The 18,608-nt window shown below is 39.6% G+C and overlaps 1 protein-coding gene across 3 annotated transcripts in view; it reads right to left on the minus strand.

Moving 5' to 3' along the window:
- itga11a (integrin, alpha 11a) overlaps window positions 1-18,608 on the minus strand; it is a 68,904-nt gene that overhangs the window by 25,167 nt on the left and 25,129 nt on the right. For all 3 annotated transcript variants that reach the window (XR_013203648.1, XM_077228705.1, XM_077228704.1), the window contains exons 3-16: window positions 18,408-18,520; window positions 17,535-17,626; window positions 17,183-17,297; window positions 16,702-16,829; window positions 16,466-16,614; window positions 15,685-15,829; window positions 15,230-15,395; window positions 14,901-14,971; window positions 8,311-8,455; window positions 7,921-8,069; window positions 3,024-3,167; window positions 986-1,189; window positions 758-888; window positions 513-679 (exon numbers count right to left, since the gene is read on the minus strand). Coding sequence is in view for 2 of the 3 variants with exons in the window: in XM_077228705.1 (XP_077084820.1) it covers window positions 513-679; window positions 758-888; window positions 986-1,189; window positions 3,024-3,167; window positions 7,921-8,069; window positions 8,311-8,455; window positions 14,901-14,971; window positions 15,230-15,395; window positions 15,685-15,829; window positions 16,466-16,614; window positions 16,702-16,829; window positions 17,183-17,297; window positions 17,535-17,626; window positions 18,408-18,520 (1,919 nt within the window). In the remaining variant the exon portion in view is untranslated. The remainder of the gene's footprint in view (window positions 1-512; window positions 680-757; window positions 889-985; window positions 1,190-3,023; window positions 3,168-7,920; window positions 8,070-8,310; window positions 8,456-14,900; window positions 14,972-15,229; window positions 15,396-15,684; window positions 15,830-16,465; window positions 16,615-16,701; window positions 16,830-17,182; window positions 17,298-17,534; window positions 17,627-18,407; window positions 18,521-18,608) is intronic.

The following is an 18,608-nucleotide window of genomic DNA, read 5'->3' on the forward strand; positions in this document are numbered from 1 at the left end:
AGACGATTGGCTCCCTAGCGTGATCCCCATTCAGTCGACGTCAACCACGTTATCGTCTGAAAGGGAACCTTAACTGAACTACACTGAATATGCAGCTGGTTGGTGGTGAGATAATCCCTACAGCTGTCAGCTGTTTAGTTCTCTTCTAATGATACTTTAACCAACAGATTCTACATGATGAGAAGAAACTGCTGCTTTCAGAGCACTACCATAACTTCCTGTTCTCTATTCAGAGTGTGTTTGGGTGAAAGCTAAGTGTTATGTCTTTCTTTGAGCAAATAACTGTTGCAATCCAACACTACAACAGATGGATTCAGTGAAAAAATACCATATTATTTACATAAGTAGATAAATAAGTACCAATTTCATATATGATCAACAATCTACACAGAAATGAAACTTTTTATTTACCAAATTATTTATCTGCAGAAAACTTACAAGACAAAGTAAAGTATTGCTTATTTATTGAAAAAAGTATTTGAAATTTTTATCATAAAAATATAAACACTGACCTATTTCTTGTGAGGGTCTGATAGGAGTCCGAGCTGTGACATTCAGACATACAATAGCCGACATGCAGGTCACATCTTTTCCTCCTCTCCGACAGTCTTTATTGAATACGTTGATCTTGCTGGGCTCAAATCGAACCGTGGCATGGATTCGGACAACACTTCTAGACCTGTAGCACAGCAAATATTATTAAGTTTTTTATTAAGGAGAAACTAACAGTGTAAAGAACCCTGTGTTAGAGACCCACCACAGAAGTACTGCTGCACCGAGGGAGCCCACAGCCAGATCCACCAGGCCATCTCCATTCATATCCATATTGCCATGGATACTACGACCAAAGTACTGTAGACCCGGGGCCAGCTGAACTGCAGCAATCCTCTGACAGAGAGAGGAGATGGGTGTAAAATAAATAACTATTCAAAGCAAACACATTCAAATAATTAATACACAAGAGAAAAGGACACTTATGTGGTACCTGTTTATATTTCCTCAATATTCTGTTGCGTTGGCTGTAGTAGATGTAAATGGCTCCTTTGTGATCATCCTCTAGTGGAGCTCCCACCACCACATCATTAAATGAATCCCCATTTAGATCAGGCACAGGGGCCAGTGCAGAGCCGAAACGGGCATTCTGACCTTGATCTAAGATCTCCAGCGAGCCCTCCAATATGAAACGAGGCTGATGGTAAAACAAGCATAAAGAGCTGCCATGAGGTAATAAGACACAATTTAGATACAGCAAGAGCCTTGTTGCTCCAGTTTGATGGCTTGTACAGAGTATAAGGCAGAGGTAAACTAATGGGTTTCACAATGCAACAATGTACAGATAGTTTGCCCTTTAATAAAGTCAACTGACGCCACAATGCATTGAAAATGTGGTCATGCACAGGGCTGTATGTGGGTGGGATACTAGTACTGAATGTTTTGTGAACTCCTATTTCCATATTATTGGATGCTCATCTAACCTATAATTCAATGTTGCTTTTGCTAAAAACTGAAATCTTGAAGTTTTAATTGGACTAAAAATACATTGAGAATACATTAGGAATCAGGGATAAATTCAGTAAGAATAAATATTATGGTTTAAGAGAGATATAAAAGAAGCCTATTTACATTAAATTTATATTACTGTTGTAAAAACATTTTCAATGCAAACTTTTAATGAGGAATAGGGTCATTGTTTATATTTATTTCATACACCAACAATTTAAAAAAAAAAACTCTGAAAATATGCTGCTTATGATGTGAATATCCACTTAGGTCATGGACAAGGGCTAAACATTTCTGTAAACAGAAACAATCTTTTGAGAATTTTTTTAAAGATCCAGAGACGAAAACAACCAATGCTTTTATGTAAGAAATTTGGATGAAATTGCTGCCTTTATCCAACAAAACAGAAAAAAATGCTGCAGACTGCAGCACAACTGTAGCATGATTTTGAAAATAAAATGCAGCCTTTAAGAAAAAAAAAATGTCCACATGATTGAAATAAATAGTTATAAGCATACACATTCACAATAACAGTCCAAACCAGACTCCTAAGGTCAAATGCAAGAACTGCTCCTGTATTATCACTTAAGGTGAGGTCAGTAAGAAGGCATTTGAACCTTTCAAATCAATTAGTCTCAAATGGATGGAAAGTTTGAGGGAAAGGTGCAATTTCTCAAAGCAAAAACTGTTCAAGTTAGCCAAGTATTTGGGAGAGTAATTAGCCATGCACATAACTCTCCTCCTAAATTCCTAAATCTCTCACTCGCACTGAAAATATACGGCCATAGACGACAGACACATGAAATCAATTGCATCCTTCCTAAAATAGCATCAGATTACAGTAGAAGAGAAGAGAAGAGAAGAGAAGAGAAGAGAAGAGAAGAGAAGAGAAGAGAAGAGAAGAGAAGAGAAGAGAAGAGAAGAGAAGAGAAGAGAAGAGAAGAGAAGAGAAGAGAAGAGAGAATGGTTTGCATAATAAATGGATGGCGTATGTACTACGGTATTTGAATAATGACTTAACTATAGTCAATTATTTCAGTTAACGATGTTGATGTACCCTGTGTCTGGCTGCAACCTGAGGTATAACACAGATTGTGGCCCCCTGGTTAAGGCCACAAGGAAATAGCTTATAAGAGCTAAATGAATAAAGATGGAGGTCTGCTTTATCCACAGCATTGCTCTTGCATGCACTGCAGCTTTTTCCATTTATTAAAGCAGCTTTCTCTCTCTCTGTGTGCAATTCATATAATTACATTTCAAGGGGAAAATATTTTCCTGCTGAGTTCACCCTCCACTACTCTATGATGCGAGGTATGACAGGTGGCTAAAGCCTGTCAGTATTTATGTGAGACCATTAATGAGGAACTGCATCAATGCACAGGCACAGTTTTCAGAGCTTGGATCCCTCAGCTTTAAGAAAAGAGACAGCATCTGTAATACTGCTTTCTGGGTGGGAAGTAAACAGGAGGTAATATAATAGCTTGTCAATGGCTAATTTACTTGTTTTTCACAAGAAACTGTACCTGCTCTGTGACTCTGTATATGTAGACTTTGCCCTTTTCCCAGCCTCCACTGAAGAACATGGGCGCAGCCACCAGCAGGTTATCAGTCACTCCATCATCATCCATGTCCACTGGAGCAATCTCACTGCCATAGTATGACCCTATCTGCACAAAGACATCCATCGAAGCCAGGCTAATTACTACTGGTGCACAAGGACATGCATTTTGTGCCTATGAAGTACATCACTTGGATATGTATAAGCTAATGTAAGCATAAACATGCATGAGCTGTACCACTTTTTACTTACACTGTCCTCAAGCATAAGGGCATATACATATATACAGTGAATGGCAAAATAAAAATGCCATAATATGACAATTCAATCAGAATCAGAATCAGAAAGATTTATTGCCAAGTGTGCTTGCACACACAAGGAATTTGTTTTGGTACTGAGGCTTCCAGTGGACATATACAAATACAAATACAACAAGAAACATAATACTACAAATTATAAGAATAAAAAATAAAAATCTAAATATATGAGAATAAAAGTATCACAGTTGGGTTTAGTCGGAATAGACATTTTCAGATTTACAGATTATGAACATATTTACAGTGTTTTGAATATTATAAATAAATAAATCCACATATAAGTATCACCTGAATTGTAGGATATTGCACTAAACAGTAGGAGTATTGCACTTAAAGGCATATGCCTTGGGAGGAGTGTTAACTGTTCAGGAGGGAAATGGCCTGGGGGAAGAAACTGTTCCTGTGCCGAGATGTTCTTGTGGCCAGTGATCTGAGTCACCGTCTTGACGGTAACAGTTCAAACAGGTGGTGTCCAGGGTGAGTGGAGTCTGTGATGATTTTACCTGCTCTCTTCCTCACTCTGGAAGAGTACAGGTCCTGGAGGGTTGGCAGGGGGGCGCAAATGATCCTCTCTGCAGTCCGGACTAGGATCCTGATGTCTGATTTGGTAGCTGAACCAAACCAGACAGTGATGGATGTGCACAAGACAGACTCAATGACGGCTGAGTAGAACTGAAAATGCAGCTCCTGTGGCAAGTTGAACTTCCTCAGCTGGCGAAGGAAGTACAGTCTCTGCTGGGTTTTTTTCACAATGGAGTCAATGTGATTGTCCCACTTCAGGTCCTGAGAGATGGTAGTGCCCAGGAACCTGAATGACTCCACTGCTTCCACAGTGCTGTTCATGATGGTGAGTGGGGGAGTGCTGGGCTGTTCCTCCTGTCCACGATCATCTCCACTGTTTTGAGCGTGTTCAGCTCAAGGTTGTTATAACTGCACCAGACAGCCAGCTATTCAACCTCCAGTCTGTAAGCAGATTCGTCACCGTTTCGGATGAGACCGATGACAGTGGTGTCGTCTGCAAATTTCAGGAGCTTGACAGAGGGGTCTTTAGAAGTGCAGTCATTAGTGTACAGGGAGAAGAGCAGTGGGGAGAGAACGCACCCTTGGGGGGCCCCAGTGCTGGTGGTGAGAGTCCTGGATGTGAGTTTCCCCAGTCTCACTCGCTGCTGCAAGTCCGTCAGGAAGCTGGTGATCCACTGACAGATCGAGGATGGTATGGAGAGCTGGGTCAGTTTGGCTGTGAGAAGACCAGGCATGATGGTATTGAAGGCCGAACTGAAGTCCACAAAGAGGATCCTTGCATAAGTCCCTGGTCTGTCGAGATGTTGCAGGATTTAATGCAGTCCCATGTTGACAGCATCATCCACAGACCTGTTTGCTCTATAAGCAAACTGAAAGGGATCCAGCAGGGGTCCAGTGATGTCCTTCAGGTGGGCCAACACCACTCTTTCAAACGACTTCATGACCACAGACGTGAGAGCGACAGGTCTGTAGTCATTAAGTCCAGTGATTTTGGGTTTTTTGGGGACAGGAATGATAGTGGAGCGTTTGAAGCGGCAGGGAACTTCACACTGCTCCAATGATCTGTTGAAGATCTGCGTGAAGACCGGGGCCAGTTGGTCACCGCAGGCTTTTAAACAAGCAGATGAGATGCCGCCTGGGCCTGAGGCTTCTCTAGTCTTCTGTTTTTTGAAGACTTGGCTCACGTCCTCCACACAGACCATAAGCTCAGGTTGGATGGCAGGAGGGGGGGGTGGGCGTGCAGGAGGTGATGGTGAATGTGTGAAATGCAGATCAGACCGGGTGTGTGGTGTGAATGAGGGCTTTTCAAACCTGCAGTAAAATGAATTTAAACCGTCAGCCAGGTGTTGATTGTCCACAGATCGGGGAGATGGTGACTTGTAGTTGGTGATGTTCCTCAGGCCAGTCCAGACTGATGATGGGTCGTTGGAGGAAAACTGTTTTTTCTTTTTTTCAGAGTAGTTCCTTTTAGCAACTCTGATCTCCTTTGTCAATCTGTTTCTGGACTGGTTATACAAAAAAATTTTCCCCACTTCTGTAAGCATCCTCTTTGGCATGACCAAGGTGTTTGAGTTTCCCAGTAAACCATGGTTTATCATTAGTGAATGATAAGAATGTCCTGGTAGGAATGCATGTATCCTCACAGAAACTTATATATGATGTTACAGTATCAGTGAGCTCATCCAGATCGGTGGTAGCAGCTTCAAAAACAGTCCAATCAGTGCAATTGAAGCAGGCCTGTAGATCCTGCTCTGCTTCATTAGTCCATCTTTTTACAGTCCTTATCAAAGGTTTAGCTGATTTCAGTTTCTGCCTGTAGGTCGGAATAAGATGAACCAAACAGTGATCAGAGAGCCCCAAAGCTGCCCGTGGGACAGATTGATACGCATTCCTTATTGTGGTGTAACAGTGGTCCAGTATATAATATACTGTACAGTAATAATTACTGTCTCGTGGGACATGTAACGTGCTGTCTGTATTTTGGTAGTTCACGGGAAAGATTTGCTTTGTTAAAAATCCCCAAGAATTATTAGAAGAGAGCCTAGGTGCCTTTGTTCCGTTTCAGCTATTTGTTCAGCCAGCTGTTGTAGCGCCGCGCTCACACACGCGTCTGGAGGGATGTAAACATTCACGAGAATGAAAGAGGAAAACTCCCGTGGCGAGTAGAAAGGTTTGCAATTAATGAAATGGGTCTCTAAGTTAGGAGAGCTTATCTTGTTCAGTGTTGTTATATCTGAACACCAATTTTCGTTAATGTAGAAACACAATCCACCACCTCTCATTTTCCCTGTTAGCTCCGCGATGCAATTCGCTCGGAACAGCTGGAAGCCCGGCAGATGTATTGCGTTGTCCGGTGTGGCTTCACTCAGCCAGGTTTCAGTGAACCACAGAGCAGCAGAGTTAGAAAAATCCTTGTTAATGCAGGTGAGGAGAAGTAGTTTGTCCCTTTTGTTAAGAAGGGATCGGAGGTTCGCAAGATGAATACTGGGGAGTGCAGTGCGCAGGCCGCGCTCGCGGAGTTTAACCAGCGCGCCGGCTCGCTTTCCTCGTCTGCGTCTGACCGCGCGTTTGAGCAACACTGCTGCCCCTCCGACGAGAATGTCCAGCAAAACGTCTGAATAATCAAAAACTGTATGGAAGTTTTCTGGTGTGTGTTTCCTAATGTCCAGTAGTTCGTCTTTGATGAAACTGATAGGAAAATAATGACTAAACACAGGACAAATGAACAAAAACAACATAATAGCTGGAGAGCTACACACCGAGGCAGCCGTCTGCGGCGCCATCTTGGATCTTCTTCTTGCACATCATTGTTTAACACAATCTCTTTCCAAAGTCTTTGCAACTTCATACAAGCAGCTGGTTGATTCAAAAATGTATGGCTTGTCTTTAATCTCATACTTTAAGGGGTTATAAAATAAATAAATAAAATTATATATATATATATATATATATATATATATATATATATATATATATATATATAAATCTAGACAAAGAAACAAAAAATGCTTATTATAACCAAATGCTTATTTCTCATGTGTCTCTCAATCACAATCTACTGTACAGTGTATGCTTTCTAAATAAAGAGTCACATGCATAATTATGCAGTTTGATTAATAGGGGTGATATTTAAGGCAATTTCCTGAGGTAATAATCACCTGTTAAATGTTTACCTCCTTAAAAACTATTCAATAACTCTGTGCGTTGTTTGTAAGAGTGAATTTATTTGCAGTGATGAGAAGCACATGGATTAGGGTTTGTATTCTAGACTCTAGACAGTCCACTCATCGCAAATGAAAGCCAGGAGAGAGATTGAAAACACAATGACCAATTGATCACTGTCGTTTGTACAGTCTAGCTGCTTTTCCACCATCCTGCCAAACCGTTCTCATTGCTAAATCAATCCATTCCACGGTGATCTGGCCCAGCCGATACGAATATGGATTCATTTTCCACTGTGGGGCTGATAACGGAGCCCTTTGGAATGTATTACAAATGCGTCAGTCGTTGCATTGGTAACGCAAGAGTCTACAGATGATATGAGACGTTAATAGTGATTGTTTTATGGAGGATTTTCAGATAATTCTTTTCATTTTATTATTAACTTGTGTTTAGGTCGCTCAAATAGCGCACCAGGCCAGCTACAGAGAAACTGGTAGCCTGGCAACAGACAAGTGACCAATCCTGAGTGGTGACATCACTACACGCATTCTACCAGCACGGTTCAGAATGGTTAGCCAATGGTGCTGAGAATCCAGGCTGAGATCGGTTTGTAATTGTGCCGTGTCAAACCAGGCTTAAGTGGAAATATAACTGAAACAATTCCTTGCTGTTCTTAAAACCGTTCGGCCTGACAGTGGAAAAGAAGCTTTTGAGTACTTGGATACAGGAGAGCTGTAAACACGCAAAAACTGCGTGTGAAGGATGAGTCAGAGTAGCAGAATGATATTGGAGAATACATGAGCATTGTATACAAACACTGTGTGCTGCAAATGTTTGTAAGCATGTTTGTAAGTGCTTTACCTGCTGTCCCTTGAGTGAGTGTAATATAGTGAGCTCTCCAGTATTTTTGAGGGTGAAGATAATGACCTTGCCCGTGTGGTTAAAACGTGGAGCTCCTGCTACATATAACTGACCACTGTGAGCTGACACCACTGACGTCACTGTGTATCCTACAAACACAAAAGGAGAAAGATGATCAAATAAAATGCTTATCAATTAAAGACTCTATACTGGATGTATCACTTTTCTTGGTAACAGAGTGGAGTTAAAATGAGACCAAGAGAGTTTTTTTTTTTTTACAGTAGAATGAATAACAATAATTTAAAAAAATCATTTAGATGTTGACATATCACACTAGGGCATTTATCTCAGTGACAGCCATGGTTGAATGTATAGGTGTGGATTATTTACCCAGGTAGGCTCCATGGTTCTTCAGTTCATCTGGAAACTCCTGTTCATAGGAGGACTTTGGTGGAACCACTTTACCCTGACGAGTCTCCTTCAGCACAGCCCCATTCCAGTCATAAGCTCCCACAGCTCCCACTAAAATACCGTCCTGCAGACAGAGCAAACAAATATATTCAGATTTTTACATTTACATACAATTCACTAATTTTACAATTACATACAATTCACTGACTATATTCTTCTTTTCTGTGAACTCTTATAGCATCAAACTATAGGCTTTTGGTCTGTCAAGTGATGAATTGGTGGCATCTATTGTTTTAAGTTGCCAGTTTTTCTGACATCCAACTGATTTTTATGAGACCCTAGAGCATCTGCAGTGGTTCATTTCGGGTTGATGGGCTTTCGCTTCCAATGGCACTATATTAGTCAAATAAAATAAAACAATTTCAGTGAGACTTGCATAGAATTAATTCTGGAACAGTTGCTGAAGAATAATGGAAAAATATAGTAAAAGCTCACAATCTCAAAAACCTCTTTATATTATTTAGCCAATGCATCAATCATGCCTCCATGGCATAATCTATGTTTTACTGTAGATTGAAAGCACAGTTAAAAAATGCACATTTTGCAGTTGTTTGTATAGAACATATTGCAGCTACATTCTTGACCTCATTTAGCTCTCAGTAAATTCACAATACAGTGATTCACACATTTTATCTTATTCATTCAGTGTCCATCCAGCTCATAATTTCTCAGTAAGTGCTTTGCATTCAATTACCATAGAAACCTCATAAACAATTTATTTACTTAGTGATGAGTTTATTCTGCTGTAAAATATGAACAAAATGCTTGGCATCCCACACTGTTAATTATGTAGACAGTAGTCGGAATGAGAGCAAGTGGAATGGTTTCATGTTTAGAGAGAACTTAAATTCCCTGGCGGATGCTTACATATAAACAAACAACAACGTTCTGAGCAATCCCAGCCCAGACGGAACATTCTTCCCGAACTTGCAGCCCACTGAGAGTGCGCTGCTCTGGCTCAGTGGATAGGCTACTTCAGATCTCAAACATATACACAGAGAGCTGATATTTAAACAGAGAACAAAATGCACTGCGGATGAAACCACCAATACTTTCAGAAAGCCTCCAGCTTTGTGTGCCTTTATGGTGTGACCTCATCCTTTCAACAACTTCTGCTTCGGCTCTACTGCATCCTGGCTTTCACAGCATAAAAGGAGTCACATCTAAATACTGGCTGAGTGTGATGTTGTGCACCTGGTTACATTGCACCTCATCATCGCTACCATAAATCAATCATCACTTTTCATTTCTAATGAACCACAACCACATACGCATGCAGAAGATGTGATAAGGGACCAGCACAAAGACAAAAAGCAGGACTGCCTCTAAACTTGATGCTACTAGGACTGCAGTGCTGCAGTGCTTTAAGACTTTTACTGGACACATTTTACTAGACATATTTTTTCTCATTTCCCTCTTTTGCTTGTCTAATTTTGACCAGTTAAACATTTGAATCTTGTTCCTGCTAACACTACAGTCTGCACTCCCCGATACAGTGGACGGAAAAATATGGCCAAAAGCATTGCAAGCCGGTGAACAGCCATTTGCAAGCGAAAACAACAGTGTGAAGAACTGCAAAACAGATTGACCATGTAGAACCAATATGTATAAAAAAATAAACTGTTGCAAATGTCTAAATTACTTGTGTAGCCTACATTTACAGTTTTGGCACGATTGTCTCACTCATTAGAGTTTTGCAAGTATGAGAGGGAAGGCGAGTCTACCTTCTTCTTTAAGTCAATCAAATGAGGTTCTCGTTGACTCTGGATTTAATCTTATCTGATTGGTTCATTAAACACGCCAGACACCAGATGGCATCTTTATCTTAATTTGGCTCAGCATCGTTCTCACTGAGCCAAATGAAGATATATCAGTCTGTTTTTTTCAGTTTCAATTATTAACTTTAACTTTATCTTTTTTAATTACGTCAAAAAAGTCATCTTTATTGCTTCCTGAATTCTTATATCTAGGCAATCACTTTATATTGTTACTGTATATCTTAAATACCTAGTTCTGACTTTAGATGGTGCATGTTGATAGGTCTAAAGACTAAATCACTTGGTAGCGATTACATCATTATCATACTGTAGCACAGCTGATTAGTTGTTGCTGCATTAGCGGCCAATGAGCTGCGGTTCAACTTTCAAAGAAATACCTATAGTGTTGCTGCTGTTAGCAGTCTTTAGCGCGCTTTCAAAGCGAATCTGGAATCAACTTCTAAGATAAGTGATTGATGATTTATTCCACATCTCTGCGCACATTGTGTGGTCCGGTTATTTAATTCCTAAATGGAACAATCTTTACAAGTTTTAAACTAGCTTTATGTTAAAAATGTGCTAAACTAGCCTCATGTCAACAGTTGCACGAGTGAATCACTGAAGCAGCGGTCTATTGTATGTCATCCCTGTTTTATACGCTGTTAGCATGTATATGAAAACAGTTAAAGTGATATAAGCATTTGCGCTTTAAACGGCCTTCTACTGATGAAACTGCAAACTATCTTCAGTAAAACGTTTCTTTAATTTATTATAATTCTGACTCTGGTTCTTCATTCTTCATATCTGGTTCTGGGTCTTTGACTGTATACCCCTTACAGTTTGTATCTCTGTAAGCATACGCTGTCTAGGTTATGGATGAGAAGGTTAAAGTAAATAAGAAAAATACAACAACAACATTCTTTTATTTCAAGAGTAATGTTTTCATTAACTATATGCAGTGTGAGAGCATGCCCCTGTCATTCATTATCGCTCCTAATTGCTTTTCATTTATCATATAGGAGTATAAAGGTTTTGTATAATTATTATCAAATGACTAATTGATTATACTTGCTCAGGTGGTTGCTGGGTTCCTATCTCTATCAGCTTGCATTGTTATATCTATTGTTTAGGAGAACACATAGCATGCATTTCTAGTGTTAATCCGGTCAGCAAGGTAGCCAAGGCTCAAATAGCCTTAGGTCACTAGTGTTAAGCAGGTCAGCAAGGTAGCCAAGGCGCAAATAGCCTTAGGTTACTAGTGTTAAGCAGGTCAGCAAGGTAGCCAAGGCGCAAATAGCCTTAGGTTACTAGTGTTAAGCAGGTCAGCAAGGTAGCCAAGGCTACATTAAATAGCAAAACATGTAGTACCATGAAAAAAAAAATGTCTTGGAGATAGATCTGCAGTTTGGTCTGAGATGTTTTTTTCCTATCACTTCCTGTCTCCTGTCTATGTCATCATGTATGTATGCATATCTCCCCTTGCAGCAGCAGCTTGTTTTACCACTCAACATCATATTTATATTACTTGTACGGTCTATTTCTCCTACTACCCTGTGTAATAGGACAAATAGGGGCAGTCATGGCCTAATGGTAACAGAGTTGGACTGGTGACCCAAAGGTTGCTGGTTTGATTCCAGTACCGGCAGGAATATGACTGAGGTGTCCTTGAGCAAGGCACCTAACCCCCAATCGCTCCCTGGCCGCCACTCAAGGCTGCCCGCTGCTCCGGGTGTGTGTATTTACGTTTGCAGCCTGTGTGTGTTCACTACTCTGCTCCTAATGTGTGTGCACTTACTTGGATGGGTTAAATGCAGAGGTCAAATTCCAAGTATGGGTTACCATACTTGGCCATCACGTGTCACTTTCACTTTCACTTTAAAACAAAAACGCTTTAAAACACACTTCAAATGTGTAGGGTAAAAAAGTTGCTTTACAAATGTATAGCAATAGTCTTCCTGCCCACAGATTTATTGGGATTGGCTGGACAACTTGTAAATGATCTGTTTGGATATTTGTTGAAGAGGGCTCAGTGCTTTTCTCTTGTTTCCTGCTTTGATGCGGGGTTCATTCATGTATGTGCAGTAGCAGCAGCATGTCTTACATGCTCACAGCAATGTCTGTGAAATTATTATCAATAGCAAGTCTTGGAACTTGCTCTACAGCAGCAGTTGGCTATTCCGCCAAGACCAAATACATTATCATTGCCATTTCCAGTACCATGCCAATCTCTATTACCATTCCAATCTCCCGAGAGTTGTCATGACAGGAATACCTAGTTCTGGCATTAAACTCTAGATGGTGCATGCTGATAGGTTTAACTCATTTGACATTAACAACTCATTAGCAGTCTGCAGCGCGCTTTCAGAAACCCTCCATCTTCCCCAGCTCCACCTGTATAGGTCTGCTACGGGCGGTATTTCATGTATGTTATATGTGCAGCAGCATGTCTTACATGCTCACAGCAATGTATGTGAATGTATTGGCAGTAGCAAGTCTCTGCACTTGCTCTGCAGCAGCAGCAACAGCGTGGCAGATCTATTCTGCCAAGACCAAATACATTACCATTGCCATATCCATTACCATGCCAATCTCTTTAACCATTCCAATCTCCAGAGAGTTGTCATATGACACAAATATTGTTGTTTAGTGATCATTTTAAATGTACACAAATCCAAAAATAAATAAACCAAATAAAATAAATTCTGAGGCATGAAATAAAGTCTAAGTTCAATATTTGTCACACACACACACACACACACACACACACACACACACACACACACACACACACACACACACACACACACACACACACACACACACACACACACACACACACACACACACACTCCCCTATGTACCATCTGGATTAAGGGGTATGATTTTCTCCTAGAGTGCAAACATTCTTTCCAACAACTCAAGCCTCCTCTCGACACTAAAGATGCTTCTGTTGCAGATGTTGTTTCAGGCATCCAGATTTCCAGCCATCCCAATGGCCATCTGGAGTTTTCCTATCCCTTTCTTCCATAAAAAAGACTAGATATTAATAAGTCTCATTGCTTTCCTTCAGGGGACAGAGTGGAAAAATCAGAGGGGTTGCATCAGCAAACTGCAGCCTGGACAGAGATGATTAGCGTTTCAGTTGGGAGCAGGTCTTGGTTGGATACAGACCCACCAGGTACAGTTTGGACTGATTTGTGGACGGAGCATGGAAGACTGCCTGCCAGAGCAGCAGGTACAGTATGGGAGTGTCAGATGCTGAGTCTGTGCTGGAGGACAAGTCGGCTCTAATATCAGCTCTGGGTTCAGACAGACAAGACAAAAATATTCCTTCTCCCCTAAGGTGCGACTCCTCCACACTTCTCACCACAATAATCTCTTCCCTGGGAAAGCCTGGGCCTTATATTAATTTTTGGAATGAGAATCAGAAAGATGCTTGTTTGAATTATCAGGGAGGAATCTTATCTGCTCGCCCATTGTAAAGGTGTAATATTTTTGGTGTATCATATTACTGACAGCGACATATAGAGTTGACCTAAAGAAAGAGAAGAAAAGAAATGATGAATATTTAAAGAGAAAGAAAGAAAGAAAGAAAGAAAGAAAGAAAGATAAAGTTTCAGTTTGAAGAAAGTAAACCTAAACATTCACTGAACGTCTGACTTTTGGTTCAGACAAAGTTCTTAATCTGATCTCAGTTAAACTGTCTAGTTTTTCTTTCAGCTGAGATGGAAAAAAGGAGCTGTGAACTAAGGAATAAAGTAGACCCAGAACTTACAAAGCACATTTATATTCAAACCGATACGCTGATAACTCCCAAAAATCAGCTTATTGAATTAACCCATTGTCCCAGTTTACATGCAAGCCACTAACCCGGCAACGCATGTAAGCCATGTTTACTAGACTTTATTAACAAATCTGGTTATTCCCCGGTAGTGACGTCAAAACCAAATCATTTGTGTATCTGACTCAGAGTGTTCCATTTGTTATATGAGATGTGATGTTAAAGGGATAGTTCACCCAAAAATGAAAATGACCCCATGATTTACTCACCCTCAAGTCATCCTAGGTGTATATGACTTCTTCTTTCAGACGAATACAATCGGAGTTATATGAAAAAATGTCCTGGCTCTTCCAAGCTTTATAATGGCAGTAAATGGCCGTTTAAGTTTTGAAGTCCATAAAAGTGCATCCATCCATGATAAAAGTGCTCCACACGGCTCTGGGGAGTTAATAAATGAAGCGATGCGTTCGTGTAAGAAAAATATCCATATTTAAAACTTTATCGACTAAAATAACTAAAAATACACCTAGGATGACTTGAGGGCGAGTAAATCATGGGCTAATTTTCATTGTTGGGTGAAATATCCCTTTAAATAAATAAGCAGTGTACCACTGTACCACTTCTACTTCGGCTGCATGAGATGAGAACACATTTTTATAATTTCTTGGTCAAGAAAGAGTTGGAGTTTGCGATATATTTACCGTGAAATGCTCACTCTTTCTGGATGTGCTTATATCTGTAGGACACTTTACTGTCACATATCACACATGCAAACTTCAATAAGCTGACAGAAAGCAGGTTAATGTGTATACATGCCGGGGCGAAACAGGGGTAAGGTTTAAAAATCTACCTGTGTTGATCGGTTTATGCTTAAGCCATTTATGACCTTACTTTGATAAAGGAAAACAGGTTAACGCGTTTACATGACCACATTTAAATCCACTTACAGACTGATGGACATACAGACTCACCTCCACTATGTGTGTGGAGAAGCCAGCCTGAGACATCTGGAGACCAAATGCTGTCCCATTCTTGCTAGTCCCTGCACACAAAGACAACATAAACACACAGGAGAAAAGAGTCCACCATTTCCTACAACACAGCATTGCAGATTTCAATGATCTTAAAGAAAGAGTTGGCACTGAGAATATAGCAAAGAGATGTGGTATAAATTTGAAGATTTGGTCCAATGCAATTTACAGTGTAGTGCTGTGCAGAGATTTTACAGGCTGAGGTTTTGGGCTGTGTTATGGATATGATGCAATGCTGTGTGTGGTGCCATTGTGGTAAAATCGCTAACCCTCTAAACTGAAGATCCTCTCTCCGAGAGCGTCCACAATGTCCTTCAAAGCTGCCTCATCTGTCACATTAAAGAAATGCTTATCATCGGGGTCGCTAGCGATGTACTTTATCTCATTAAGGAAAGCTTCAGGGTTGATGCCTCTGCGATTGTAGTAGCCCAGTACCTGTTGTGAGGAAGAATGTCAAGAATCAATCAGCCTGAAAAAAGCTCAAACATGACGCATTTCTTCTGAGCGCCCAAGACAACATATCATATCTAAGGCTCAATAAGTAGGAGTGAAAGCATTGGGCCTTTTGTCAGCAGCCGAATGTGACTTCAATGACTGGTTAAAAGCCCATTTTAAAAATAGGTCATCACATAATTTCAGCATGAGAGTTGGCATCAATGCCAAAGCAAAAAACGAAAGCAGAAAAGAAAGTGAAGTAAACTGAAGGAAGGAAGGCAGTACTTACAGCGATGGCATATCTGGTGATGCCGTCCTTCTCGCTGTCCTCAATGACCTGCTGCAGGTCAGCATTGTCATGTGATTCTCCATCTGTGATGACGATCATGACCTTCTTTGCTCCTTTTCTACCTCCCTGTTTGAAGGCCTCTGAGCTGTGAATATCCATAGATAATAATTTATGCTCTCTAAATGTAAGTCTTGGACTCTATTAATAAGCAAAATGTACAATCGTTCAAAAGTTTGAGGTCAGTAAGTTACTTCCTTGAAAGAAATTACTACTTTTATTCAGCAAGGATGCATTGAATTGATCAAAAGTGACAATAAAGATGTATTACATTGACAGTAAACATTTATAGTGTAAATGGTGTTCTTTTTTACTTTCTATTCATCAAAGAAAAAAATGCATCAGAGTTTCCACAAAAACATTAAGCAGCACAACTGTTTTCAACATGGATAATAATAAGAAATGTTTCTTGAGCAACAAATCAGCATATTAGAATGATTTCTGTGACAGTGAAGACTAAATGACATTTAAAAAAAATATTAAAACAGTTAATAGTTTAAAACGGTTTAGAATAATACAAATATTTCACAATATTATTGTTTATACTGTATTTTGATCAAATAAATGCAGCCTTAATGAACAGAAGAGACTTCTTTCAAAAACATTAAAACAATGTAATGGTAATGAAAAACTTTTGCATGGTAATGTACTTTAGTAGCAAGAGCTGGATGATTATTAAGTGTTATTATTATTATAATATATTTTTGTCATTTATGCGCAGTACCGTGCAACACTGATTCCCAGCGCAGTGTTGGTCTCTTCTCCTCCTCGCTGGCCTATTTTACGGGCTGCTTTGACCACATCCTCCACAGAACGGAAGTCATTTAGCTGAAACTCTGTCACCACCTTTTCTCCATATTGTAGTACTCCAACCTGACGAGCACATGATTCACCTCGTGTGACAAAAATTAAGACACATTTGATACTTCGCAGTGACATTGTTCAGAAACTCAAAAACACCTGAATCTGTCCCGGTCCAACGTGGAATTTCCGCAGGATGTTGATAAGGAAGTCTTGAACTTCATTCCAGGGGTAGATTGAATTTGAACCGTCCAGGACTATAACTATGTCCATGTATGTCTCACACCCTGATAAGGGAAATTAAATGTTTTTGGCAGATAAAACTCTTAAAAGGTAATTCTATTCAGAAGCTAATTTTATGGATTTGTTCTAAAAACAAAAATGAGTCCTGTAATTCTTTCATAAAAAAAAAAAGATTTATATACTCAGCTCTTTCTTTATGAGCAGTCATGATCATTTTCTTTTTAAAAAGAAGATTTATTCCACAATATATTGCATATGGCAGATCCAGAAACTGTCATGGCCAAATTCATCATAAAAATAAAGTCCACATTTAAGACAGAAAGTTGAAACATATTGCTGAAATGTCACTGTAAAAACTGTCCTAGTTAAATCAAGGGCGCAGGTGCATTGTGCTTACTTTGGAAGGCAGGAGCGATAGTGCGGGAAAACTTGAAGCTGGCGTTGACTCTGGAGCAAATTCCAGTGCTGTAGTACGAGCTACCACATTCGTACGACCAAAGGGGACCACATGCCTGTGAATAATCACAAAGAGAATTAAGTGCACCATTAATAAATTAATTTAGGATTTACATGAATATCATGGGCTCATTTGACATAAAATTATGATTCTATAGTGTTCCACAGGGAATAGATGTTGTTTAAACACTTAATAATATTAGTGTTGTAGACCGTTTAAATTCCAGATTACTTTAAATATAACACTGAATATGTATTATTATCTAACCAGACATTCAAAACATTCAACTCACCACAAAGCTGTTGTCTTTAGGGTTGGACGAAAGGGTCATTCCAAGTCTCATCTTATCCTTTCGTTCAGAGACATTTGTCAAGGATATCCTTCCTTGAGAAAAAAAAAAAAACATTAACAAATGTTTCAGATGTGTAAGCGAAATAAAATGCTGTGCTGTAAAATCTGACCACAGTCCACATGTGGCATATGTACTTTAAACAGGGACTTCCTCTAACAGTAAACATATTTGTTAATTCTGTCTAGACATTCCTGACTTCATCTGTGTGCATCTGTTATGTGTGTGCATCTATAGGCATACACATATTGAAACTGGCAGAGTGGTTGTATTGACACTTGAGATTATATAGAACACATATGCTTGACATACTTTAGATGTTGTGTTCTGTAGTGAAAAACCCAGATGTGTACATGTAATTTCAAGTTCAGGGGTGTATTTGAATGAATCAATCTGTTCCCCGGACCCCATTGCTTTTCACAAGGCATGCCTGGTAACACTTACGCAAACCTCAACTCTTACTCTTATTGTGGAAGCTTAGTGAAGTAATTATTTGGTGCTAGTAAATAATTACAGTTCCTTTTGAAGTCTTTTTAAAAAATGTATTTATGATAATTATGTATCTAGTAATTATAGTCCTCAGTCATCCAGTGTTAATCTCATCAACACAATTACCGATGAAAATTTTCATAAACAATGGGTTGTGCAACTTCACCAATGATAACAAAGAGACGTAATATGTATATTATGATGATAATTAAAATTATGATTTTTTTTTAATTATGGAAATATGATGATAAAAACAATGCTTAAATGCCTTTCACACAAAATTAACTAAAATATTCTGTGAAAATATAAAAACTGCAATCACCATACCAAGATTGAGTTTGGTGCAGCTGGGTCCTCCAGATCTCCTGCTTAGGGGACATTTGTACACATCTCCTGTCTGATGCTGTCCATTTGTTTCCAGTGGGGCTCCTACCAGTAACCTAGAAACATCCACAATCCAAACATATAAATATTATCTTTGACACAGTACAGCATCCATCAAACAGAAATGTCAGAAAAAAAACCACA

The sequence above is a fragment of the Siphateles boraxobius genome, unplaced genomic scaffold (genome assembly GCF_051911475.1).
Source record: "Siphateles boraxobius isolate OS27281-9 unplaced genomic scaffold, OSU_SipBor_1 130, whole genome shotgun sequence".
In the NCBI taxonomy this organism is placed as follows: domain Eukaryota; kingdom Metazoa; phylum Chordata; class Actinopteri; order Cypriniformes; family Leuciscidae; genus Siphateles; species Siphateles boraxobius.